Source organism: Apodemus sylvaticus, chromosome 4 (genome assembly GCF_947179515.1).
Source record: "Apodemus sylvaticus chromosome 4, mApoSyl1.1, whole genome shotgun sequence".
NCBI classification, from domain to species: Eukaryota; Metazoa; Chordata; class Mammalia; order Rodentia; family Muridae; genus Apodemus; species Apodemus sylvaticus.
Genome location: NC_067475.1, coordinates 49,103,417 through 49,115,937, shown reverse-complemented (window position 1 = coordinate 49,115,937; position 12,521 = coordinate 49,103,417). Strand labels below are relative to the sequence as shown.

Genomic DNA, 12,521 nt, shown 5'->3' with positions numbered 1-12,521 from the left:
ATGTGGAACCCTGACTTAAATTCTGAAGTTGTTAAGAAAATAATTGGCTATAGCTTGGATGTTTACTAGGGCAATCTACAGAAAGTTGTATGTTAAATACTCACATGATGGGCCAGATTCTTCCCCTAAGGACTGAGGACCGCCTGGGAATGGAAGGAGCTTTATTTTTAAAAATATTATTCAAAGCATCCATGTATCATACAGAAAAATTGCTGGAGAATCACAGCCAGGAATCTCTCTCCATACTGAGATGAAATGTCACCAGACATTATCGGTACTGTCTAATTGAGACCTCCCAATAAGGACTAGGGTTCAGCACACATCAGCAATTTATAGTATGGGGCAGATGTTAGAGTTTGAATATAGGGTGTATATAATTGCAGTAATAGAGGTTGTTGACATAATTTAGGGAGTATTATGTACATGTGCATTCATGTATACATTTATATGTGCACATATCTTATATGCATATTCATACATGTGGTATACAAATGTGTAAATGTGTATTTATATGTGCATTTACATAGCATGTTATCTGATCATTGACTTTCAAACTCACCAGTTGCTTCTATGTTATAACTAGAAAATATTAAATACATTCTCTGATAATATTCTTCAGAATGACTTAGTCTTGTTATTAAGAGTGTAGCACAAGAACAAGTCTCATGGTCTTAAATCAAATTTTAAAAAGTAGGGGACATGTACTTTCTTTCCCTGCAATATGAACTGCAGTAATAAAAGTTCAGACTTATTTACTTACCTATATTTTTGTGGTAAGTTGTGAATCAAAAAAAGAGTGATCCGTTTCTATTTGTTTCTGCTTTGTTTGTTTACACTCTTTCCATATTTTACCGATTGAAATCATTGTAAACACTATTTCCTTTTATTTGGAAGACTTTTCTCTCCAGTTTTTGTTTTTTCTTTTCCTTTTTTCTTTTTCGTATGTATATCTCCAACTTTGAAATGTAGATTATATGGCTTTAGAAAGAAATCTATCATAATAAAATCACATGAAAAAGGTAATCTGTGAACCTGGAGAAATGTATATCCTAGAATGTATTCCCCAAAGCTGATATATTAACACTGATCACCAGTCACATAAACCAGCTCATATTTATTGATTGGATTATTTGAAAAGTGTAAGGAATAGTACTGTTCAAGCTAGAATAATTATTAATCATACAAACTATTATCTTCATAAATATGTTTTACCTATTATCTATAAACATTGCTTGTTTAAAATTCCATATATTGCTGGATGTGGCACAACAGTGATAAAAAATACACTTTTCTTCCATTTTTCTTTATCGCCCAGTGTTTTATTTAAAGCACAAATTGAACTTTGATGCAAAAAAACATGAAATTAGAATATTTTTGACATTTATAGAAATAAATACAGTGTCTCCTGACATTTGAAATGAATAATTTTTAGCCAAATGAGACATTTGTTTAACATGTTATTTAATTATTTTGCAAATTTTTAATTTTTGCTTTATTCTATCTATAGCTTTTATACTTTGTACTTTACTTTCTTAGGGATTTCAAGGCAAGACAGGTCCCCCTGGACCAGGAGGTGTGGTAGGACCACAGGTATGTCTCTTTATTCTAGCATTTTTTTATCTTTTTAAAAATCTTTATTAAATGACTTATAAGTTTGAAATTTAACAAGGTAATTTATTATTGTTATTTTTATTATTATTTTGCCTTGGCTTAAAATAATTTCTGAAGACATACGAACTGGATTTGAATTCATTATATAGGCACGAATGACTGTGGAAAATGTTTCCAGGTTAATAAGTTTGAGTTTCAGTAATTACAGATAAGGAAATTAAACATGGAAATGTATGTAAAAAGTGGTGTTCTTTTCCCACATAAAAAACAAAAAAAAATATTGTATTTTGTTTGATGTTATCGCACAAGCAACCACAATAATGTGTCCTGATTTTTAACAGTCTGCTACTAGAATTTTTCTCAGTATGTTTTAAATTATTTAATCATGTTTAAATGTTTAAAGTGTTCATTTTGCTGTGGCAACAGAGGGCAGCTGGCCACCATTTCCTCTATACACTGAAAGCTTTTCTTACTGCAGTTTTACAGGACAAATAGATAACGTGGACAAAACCATCAACCAAAGAGTACACATGGAGTTACCCATGGCTCCAGACACATAGGCAGCAGAGGATGGTCTTGTGAGACACCAAAGGGAGGAGAGGCCCCTGGTGCTGGAAAGACTTGATGCTGTAGTGTAGAAGAATACTAGGACCGGGAAGCAGGGGAAGGTTGATTGGGGAAGGGGAGAAGGCTTGAAGGATTTTTGGAGAGGGGGGAACCAGGAAAGGGGACAACATTTCAAATGTAAATAAAGAATATATCTAATAAAAAAGAAAAAGAAAAAATTAGATGATGCGGAATTTCCCCCTCAGCATTTGCTGTAACTTCAGGCAGCTGGCTTTTTAGTACAGCTTCCAGTGCAAACTCATGGCCTGGACTTGAGGATCCCTTCCTGTCCCTCATTAGTCTAGGTCAAATGAACTATTTGTAGGAAGGGTGCTTGTGCCAAAGAAATTTCAAAGACAACTGAATCATTTGTTTGGGATCCAAGGGATTCTGAGCTATTATAAAGCAGTGAGTGCGCCCTTCAGTACCCTCTGGAGTGGCATCAAAGCATCTATGTTGTAAAGCTCATCTGACAGCTCATATCAAAAGAGGAATAACATGAACCTGTCATTTATAACACCGAGTTTTAAAGAGTAGCTGGGCGAGCCTCCCTCTCAAGTGATTCTAGTATTGGGAAAAGAAATTATCCTTGCCTACTTCATGTAATTCCTGGGCACATTTGGCTATTCTCACTAAGACTACAGTAAGCTTTTCAAATACTTGCCAGAGACAATCCTTTCATTATGTTCTAGGAGGTGTTCTGTTGCCCATCACAAAAATAAAAGAAAATGATCTCATGAAGGAAAGTCATCATCTTTGAGTATGTGTTTTATTTATTTGTCCAGAATGAAAGGACACCGTAATATGGCTTTGCTTGTTTGATTTAGGGGCCAACTGGTGAGACTGGCCCTATAGGTGAACGTGGGCATCCTGGCCCTCCTGGTCCTCCTGGCGAGCAAGGACTTCCTGGAGCTGCAGGGAAAGAAGGCGCAAAGGTACCACAAGCTCACAGAATTCTCTGACTCAAAGCTTTGGTATCTTCCTCATCACTTATGATGGGAGTCCTATGCTTTTCCATACTACTAAAAATTAGAACAATATCCCATGGAGAAATTTAGTGTGAACTTATTTAAATATATTACTAAATAATACCTAAGAATCATTTCATTGGCATAACGCTACCAGTTTGTGTATACCCTTATATCTGGGTATCATTCTTTTTTTTTTTTTTAACATGCACAGGATTCCTAATGAAAGCCTTTTAATTAAATGACATTCAACTTCTACTTTCACATTTTCTTTAATTAACTGTAAAGGATACTGTTTTGTTCATAAACCTGTGTAGAAATTACACTTTGCAGATGACATGTATTATATCTCCCAGGGTGATCCTGGTCCTCAAGGTATCTCAGGGAAAGACGGACCAGCAGGAATACGTGGCTTCCCGGGTGAAAGAGGCCTTCCTGGAGCCCAGGTAGAGTCAACATATATGTCAAGCATGTAAAGAAAATGTTTTCTCAGAAGCTTCTTTTCTCTGAGCTTAGCCTGAGAGTCATAAGTAAATATGGATATGTGTGTGTATGTATATGTATGTGTATGTATATGTATCATAATCTTAATATATATGTATATACCTGAATTTTTCAGAAAATATGTAATTTCCATTTTGTGAGTCATATATTACTCACTTATCATGAATTCATATGGATTCCATTGCATTGTGTTTTCACTTTTTCAGGGTGCACCTGGACTGAAAGGAGGAGAAGGTCCTCAAGGCCCCCAGGGTCCAGTTGTAAGTATGAAGATAATAGATAGCCATGCTGGCCATGGTTGCAAATTATAGCTCCTCTGTCATTACTCACATGCTGTGATCCTACAGTGTGGGGGAGAGAAAATAAACAGGTGTCAATCAAAGCATTCAATGCCTGATTTCTGCTAATTGCAGGCACTGATGAGTGCAGAAGCAGAAGTATTTAGGAGATTCCAGGGATTTGCTTTGGCAGGAGATAAGGAATTGTCTTACCTCTTAGCATTTTCAACAACATAAATTTGAATTGTGAGCTAAAGAAAGTCATTAACAGAAAAAACCTGGAGAGTTTATGGTTTTGAGTTTATCTTATTCAGTCTCTCATTTAATAATTAATTATAAAATAAGCTTCAATTTCATATTCATTACATTCTGATTTAAGTGCTTGATGAGACTTGAATTTTTGTGATAAGAAAGACCGTCCAGAGACTGCCCCTCCTAGGTATCCATCCCATATACAGTTACAAAACCAAGACACTATTGTGGATGCTGTCAGGTGCTAACTAGAGCCTGATATAGGTGTCACCTGGGACATGACAAATACAGAGGGGGACACTCTCACCCAACCATTGAACTGAGCCCAGGGTTCCCAATAGAGCAGCTAGAGAAAAGACCCAAGGAGCTGAAGGGGTTTGCAGTCCCATAGGAAGAACAATAATTTGAACCACTCAGTACACTGAGAGTTCCCAGAGACTAAACCACTAATCAAAGAGTACACATGGAGGGACCCATGGCTCCAGCTGTATATGTAGCAGAGGATGGCCTTGTTGGACATCAAAGGGAGGAGAGCCTGAGAAGGCAAGATGCCCCAGTAGTAGGGGAATGCCAGGACAGGAAAGCGGGAGTGGAGGGGGGTTGGTGAACGAGGAGAGGGGATAGATTAGCAAATTTTCATGGGGTGGGGGCAGGAAAGGTACAACATTTGAAATATAAATAAAGAATATATCTAATAAAAAATTTTAAAAGGAAAGAAATCAAATACAAATGAAAACATGTCATTTCACATACTAGTCGTGTCTTTACACAGCTCTGTCACATCATGAAATAATAGGCTATGAGCAATCACCAGTTTAGCTTCACTTTTATTCCTGAAGGTGTGTGTAACAGAGAAACAGAGTACAGAGCTCGTAGTTTTCAGTCTGTCTTTGTTCTCCACAATGCTCTGAAGTATAACCATAGCACACAAGATGCCATATTTAGAAGCTTGTTTCCATTTTATGGTCTTTCTCCTACTTAAGCCGTGTTAATCACCTTCACAGAACTCCATCCTCATTTCTACCACCATTTCCTTTGCTTAGTCCTTATGTTCTCCTCCTGACAATGTTTTAACTTTTCTCCCTCATGCCATTCATTTTTCTACCTATACTCCAACAGTTCATTTCCCAAATTTAGCAGATATGAGTTTAACATACTTCAGTAACTATGCCATTATCTTACTGAACTACAATTGTGCCTTCAGAATCAACAATCATGGTCAACAAATCCTCTTCATTATGTGATCCTAAGAGCAATGGCATACCTACATCATTATTCGCATTGCTCTTTGATTCTCAACAATGTGATATATTGACACCATCATGTTTTTCAATTCACCATACTCTTTGAGAGTATTATATACCTCTAAGTCACCAACCTGTTACTCAGCCCTGTGGGATCCATCACGCTTCTGTGGTCTCTGAAGTTATCATTGAACTCACATTTACAAACCCATAGCATGCACGTGCACAACACACACACACACACACACACACACACACACACACACACACACACATATATATATATATATATATATATATATATATATATATATATATACACACACACACACTTAAAGGTATATATCTTTTAAACTAGGATTTTAAAAGTCACAATGTCAAGGCTGGAAAAAGCCTTTCCCATGTGTTTTAAATTAATTTAATAATTATATGTTATTTGATTTACTAACTCAGGGTTTGTTGTTATTCCAGGAGTGGTAGAATTTTCTTTATATTTAGAAAGCAAGCATATGAGAGGAAGGAGACAGGAAGTTCCTGAAGTGTGTTTCCAACATTTTCCAACTAGTGATGCATATCTTTATGCCAACCTTGTCAACCCTTTTGTTAGTAAATCTTAATATTTGGATTCTAACTTCTCCTTTGTGAATTATTTCGCCTTGTCATTTCTTCAATAGCTCACATGTCTCTTTGTTATAACTCTTTTTTTGTCTCATTTTCACCTCTTTATTCTGATGCATTTTGTCTATTTTTCAGATGAGAGAATAGAGATTTTAGAATAATGGCCCTGATGATTCTTGAGCCATGTTTTCCACTTTGTTCTTAAGAGCAAAACTGTTACACCCTAGGAGTGTCGATCTGTGTAGAGACATGATGGTCAGAGCAAAATAGTGCATTAAATAGTGCAAAAATTTGAGCTGATCACTAAAAGTGTATACTAAAAATTACAATAATTTTTGATATTTCACCTAGACTTTTATTTTATGTGATCTAAAGCATGTTGTTAGGAGGGTGTAATGACTTCATATCATTGTAATGAAGGTCACCTTGTTCACCATGAAAAGATGAAAATGCAGTTTTCTCTTTGGTATAAGTAGCTTTGGATCATAAGAACTTGTGCTTGTTTTTCCTCAGTGGGCCTCATTTACACTGAATGCTGATGAGATGACTTGTCTGATTTCTACTTTTATATGCTTTGTAAAACCTCCCTTGGATATGAAACAGGCAATGAAAGTAACTGATCATATAGGTTCTTTAGTGTCTTCTGTGCAAAGGTTAGAGAAAGCCCCATTCACACTAGTGCAAGGATACACACTAGTGCCAGAGCTTTTTGTTTTGTTACCAATGCAAGAGTTTAGAAGGATGTATTTGCATTTAAAATGATAGGTTGTAGAAAAAGTGTAAAGATAACATAAAAGAGAGAAACTTAGTACAAGGTTTAAAGATCACAAAGTGTAAAGTATTCTCTTTTGAAATTTAGAAACATGAAAATACATTTCCTACAGGGGTTAATATCTAATGTGGAGTATCGTTGGAGAAACAACTTTTGCAAACCTTTTAAACTGCATGGTCCATTGCTACCTCTATCACAAAGATCAACAATGATAGTTGTGTAGGTTCTTTATTTTTTTTTTATTTTATATATTGCCATTGATGTCAAAACTCAAGGATACGGTAATGATATGTGGAATATGTAGTTCTCTACCTAACAACGTGATGTTAGTGGCACAATAGAACTTCCTCTTCTTTAATGGCTTCTATCAACTTTCAGTTTTGCTAATAATAATTGTTATATACATCTTTTTTTAAGTACAGAGCTGCCTAGGCACAATTATCTAAAATCAGTTGTCTTCCTGTCCTCATATAAGCATTTCCTAAGAATCTTATGTGCATCACAATACTAAACATTTTTGAGCTGGATCACAGGCTAGTTATTTTACTGTTGAGAAAATGAGCCTAAAACAGTTTAGTCAAGATCAGTAAAGAGTTGGTTCCAGGGCTGAAAAGAGAAGGATCACACTACCGATCGACACATTTATCTATGAAAGCTTTGCTGTGCGGGTAACTACCACAAGTGCTGGGCCATTTAAAAAAAAAAAATTGAGCACTATCAGTTTAACCTGCATTTACATATATATTTGTTTTATACATAATTGCTTTGTTCATAGAATGATTTAGCTTACTACACAGAATACTTATATTTATTACATACACACTCAAAAGTTTTTATCAATGTAAATACCTAAGCTTTATGAAAAATATTAAGCTTGAGTTGAGTTCCTCAAAGCTGTTTCCTAGTGTCGTATGAGCACAATCTCCCTTTGTACTTGTGCTGAATATATAAACATGACCCTCCTATGCAATTTAGTTTCTGCAATGAAACTAAAAAAAGAGAGTACTTTGCTGTTGTTAAATATGAAAGTTTTATTTGTTCACAGATGTTCTCTGACTATTTAATATTTTCTTGTACATCATCTGTTTAATCAATAGGTACCATCAGAGATTTTTTACTTTGCAATTATTTGTAGATAAAATAAAATCAGTATTAAACATTCAATTATTGCAGATAGCTGGACTTAGAAAATTTCTGAAATAACTAGTTGAAAACAATGGTTTGGTGTTGTACATTAGAACACAGGTACATCCTGAAAAGCCCTTCGTCTTGTCTTCCCATCATGTTTTAATGCTGATGCGATCTGACAAGATCATGATAAATATTTTAACTATAGAAAAGCAATATATTTTGTTATTAATTTTAATGCAACCTCCAAAAGGAAGATAATATTCTGAAATTTAATCTTAAGAATGCTTTAAGGCAGAAAGTAAAATAGTTTGCTTTCTAATAGTATATAACACCTACACCCATCCTTAGATTCAAATCACCATTCTATCTCTCTTTGAGATACATGAAAATTGTATACAATACTTAGGCTAATTTTTAATATTAGGCATACTTTACTTTCAACAAACACATTTTTTCCAAAATAAAAGCCACAAGCACATGTCAATCATAATACATCCAGCAGAATAACATGTGCTTCTTTCCATTTCATAAGGAACCTACATATTAAGTTAATGTTTTGGAAATTTCTGTTGACTCCATTTGAGTTACTAAGGATTCAACCATATCCAATGTTCTCTGCACTTTATAAAAGAAAAAATGCACATCATTGATATAATTGTGTTCAATTATTTCTATTGTCATATTTGTACATATAGTCATATATTCATACACATATGTATATATACATATATAAAGAGAAACAAAGGCATAATGATATACTCACAAATGCACAGATATCTAATATATACATATTTTAAAAACATCAATACACACACAAGCATATATATATTATAAAATACTAAATTCAATTTTTTTCTTGCAAATGGGCCCTCAGTTATGATTTATATAATTTGATTAATAAGCAGTAATTTTCACACAGTTCTTCACTGATTATTATGATTTGACATTTTCTGTAATTTTTCTGTAATTCTATCTCATAAATGGCACTCCTTTAAATCTAGCTTTGGTAAAGTTTTTCAAATTTCTTTTTTCTGTTTTGTACATCCCACAGTTATAAAAATATCAAGTGCCATACTGATTTATAAAGTTATCAAGAGAAAAAGAGGTGTTTTCATGTTAGTTTTTCCTTTTAAAATATCAAATTTGATACATTTCAATTCATTTTATAACTTTTTAAAATACTTGGATGAGAAGTACTTTGCCACAAAAGAAATTTGACAAAAATTCATATCAAGAAATTTAAGTAACAAATTTATTTATTATCTATAGTCAATGAGTACCTCAGGGATATTGAGTGGGTGTTAAATTCAAAAAATTGCCCAGAGCATAACCATTGGAGTATTGACATCCTCAGAGAGGAGTAGTGGGGGTCTTCATGTAGATCGTGTTGAGGAGGTTCCAAGGTTAAACTCCCTCGTTTTAACTTTTTAAACCAACAAGAAAATTGAACAAAAATATTTAGTAAATTACAAGGCACGCCTCTTGCTGGTATTATCATTGTTCTTAGAGTCTGTATAATTAACTCCTTACCTAATAAAAATATAAACTACAACAATTTAGATAACCTGTATTTGACTAACAGAAAGAATACAAACATACAAAGCTTAATTGAAAGCCCTGTAGATGAGTGAGAACAAACGCATAACTGCCGGAGCCTCAGTGGTCATTGCACAATGCCTCATGTTTCTCTAGATTGACACGATGCCCTCAAGAGTGTAAAATCAAAAGCCTGAACGTCAAATCCCAGACCTACATAGCTGCATGCCTTAGCACATCTTTGATTCTCTTAATGTTGACCCCATGATACAAAAGGAGGAAATAAAAAAGATACAAGCCAATAAAAATTACTATGTCAGCAAATTACTCCAATCTAATATATATTTTTAGCCAATAAATCGCAATTAAGAGTTTTGAAATATTTATATGCATATTTAGTATTAAGGAAAGCTACCATAATTGTATTTACACGATTCACCTGTATAATGAAATAACATGGCAAATTGTAACTTAACAATCCATCTAGGAATCCAGTTCAAAGACAGCACTATGCTGGATGTTTTAACTAGATTGATTGTACTTGAGCTATGTGTGTGTGTGTGTGTGTGTGTGTGTGTGTGTGTGTGTATGTATATGTATATCACCTTTCCTGCATTCGATATTTTCTTAAATTATTTACTCAAATAATAATAAATATGAAGACAGTGTCTTCAAGTTTATGGTTTAAATATTTATCATATATTTTAAAGCAAATTAGTTAATGAATATATGGTGTGTTTCTTTAAAGTCAGTTATGCGAATCTAACCAGATGTGAGTTGTGTCATACTCTTAAAACAAGACCAGTCAACAGTAAGACCAAGATAAATTCACAGGTATTTTCTGAGCAAAAATTCCAAAGCCTGTGCTAATAGTTAGTAACTTTACTATATAGTGTATATTTAAGAACATGTAAGCTCAACTTTTGAATTTAAGATAAAAAACTATTTAGCAACTTTGAATTAAGACTGGAGGGCAGTAATGGTGTGATGATCTATTACTCCTTTGATATATCATCTTATATCATCCTTGATATAAGATGAAAGCTATGCAAAGTTCAATACATATCATATACATCATTGTACATAGATATGAAAACAGGTTCTTAAAGCTATCATCTCAAAAACTAGAACTTTATCTTTCAATTCATTGAAAAAATTTAAATATCAACATCTCTTCTTATTACAGGAATTAGGATTTAGCCCTTCATGTGGTTAGTATAGCTACTTCTGAGTTCTTTTTTTTTTTTTTTTTTTTTTTTACTTTTTTTTTTGTCTTTTTTTTTTATTTGATATAATTTATTTACATTTCAAATGATTTCCCCTTTTCTAGCCCCCCCCCCACTCCCCGAAAGTCCCGTAAGCCCCCTTCTCTTCCCCTGTCCTCCCTCCCACCCCTTCCCAGTTCCCCGTTCTGGTTTTGCCAAATACTGTTTCACTGAGTCTTTCCAGAACCAGGGACCACTCCTGCTTTCTTCTTGTATCTCATTTGATGTGTGGATTATGTTTTGGGTATTCCAGTTTTCTAGGTTAATAACCACTTATTAGTGAGTGCATACCATGATTCACCTTTTGAGTCTGGGTTACCTCACTTAGTATGATGTTCTCTAGCTCCATCCATTTGCCTAAGAATTTCATGAATTCATTGTTTCTTTTTTTTTTTTTTTTTTTTTTTTTTTTTTTTTTTTTTTTTTTTTCCCTAATGACTAATGAAGTTGAGCATTTTTTTTTTTTTCTCAGTGTATTTTTTTTTTGTCTTTTTTTTTTATTTGATATAATTTATTTACATTTCAAATGATTTCCCCTTTTCTAGCCCCCCCCCCACTCCCCGAAAGTCCCGTAAGCCCCCTTCTCTTCCCCTGTCCTCCCTCCCACCCCTTCCCAGTTCCCCGTTCTGGTTTTGCCAAATACTGTTTCACTGAGTCTTTCCAGAACCAGGGACCACTCCTGCTTTCTTCTTGTATCTCATTTGATGTGTGGATTATGTTTTGGGTATTCCAGTTTTCTAGGTTAATAACCACTTATTAGTGAGTGCATACCATGATTCACCTTTTGAGTCTGGGTTACCTCACTTAGTATGATGTTCTCTAGCTCCATCCATTTGCCCAAGAATTTCATGAATTCATTGTTTCTAATGGCTGAATAGTACTCCATTGTGTAGATATACCACATTTTTTGTATCCACTCTTCTGTTGAGGGATACCTGGGTTCTTTCCAGCATCTGGCAATTATAAATAGGGCTGCTATGAACATAGTAGAGCATGTATCCTTATTACATGGTGGGGAATCCTCTGGGTATATGCCCAGGAGTGGTATAGCAGGATCTTCTGGAAGTGAGGTGCCCAGTTTTCGGAGGAACCGCCAGACTGCTTTCCAGAGTGGTTGTACCAATTTGCAACCCCACCAGCAGTGGAGGAGTGTTCCTCTTTCTCCGCACCCTCTCCAACACCTGCTGTCTCCTGAATTTTTAATCTTAGCCATTCTGACTGGTGTAAGATGAAATCTTAGGGTTGTTTTGATTTGCATTTCCCTAATGACTAATGAAGTGGAGCATTTTTTAAGATGCTTCTCCGCCATCCGAAGTTCTTCAGGTGAGAATTCTTTGTTTAACTCTGTACCCCATTTTTTAATAGGGTTGTTCGGTTTTCTGGAGTCTAACTTCTTGAGTTCTTTATATATATTGGATATTAGCCCTCTATCTGATGTAGGATTGGTGAAGATCTTTTCCCAATTTGTTGGTTGCCGATCTGTCCTCTTGACGGTGTCCTTTGCCTTACAGAAACTCTGTAACCTTATGAGGTCCCATTTGTCAATTCTTGCTCTTAGAGCATACGCTATTGGTGTTCTGTTCAGAAACTTTCTCCCTGTACCGATGTCCTCAAGGGTCTTCCCCAGTTTCTTTTCTATTAGCTTCAGAGTGTCTGGCTTTATGTGGAGGTCCTTGATCCATTTGGATTTGAGCTTAGTACAAGGAGACAAGGATGGATCAATTCGCATTCTTCTG

At 34.8% G+C, this 12,521-nt stretch overlaps 1 protein-coding gene across 1 annotated transcript in view; it reads left to right on the top strand.

The window, feature by feature from the left end:
- Col11a1 (collagen type XI alpha 1 chain) overlaps positions 1-12,521 on the top strand; it is a 172,402-nt gene that overhangs the window by 109,645 nt on the left and 50,236 nt on the right. Inside the window, exons 38-41 of the mRNA XM_052179401.1 lie at positions 1,537-1,590; positions 3,045-3,152; positions 3,542-3,631; positions 3,896-3,949. Of these exons, the coding sequence (XP_052035361.1) occupies positions 1,537-1,590; positions 3,045-3,152; positions 3,542-3,631; positions 3,896-3,949 (306 nt within the window). The remainder of the gene's footprint in view (positions 1-1,536; positions 1,591-3,044; positions 3,153-3,541; positions 3,632-3,895; positions 3,950-12,521) is intronic.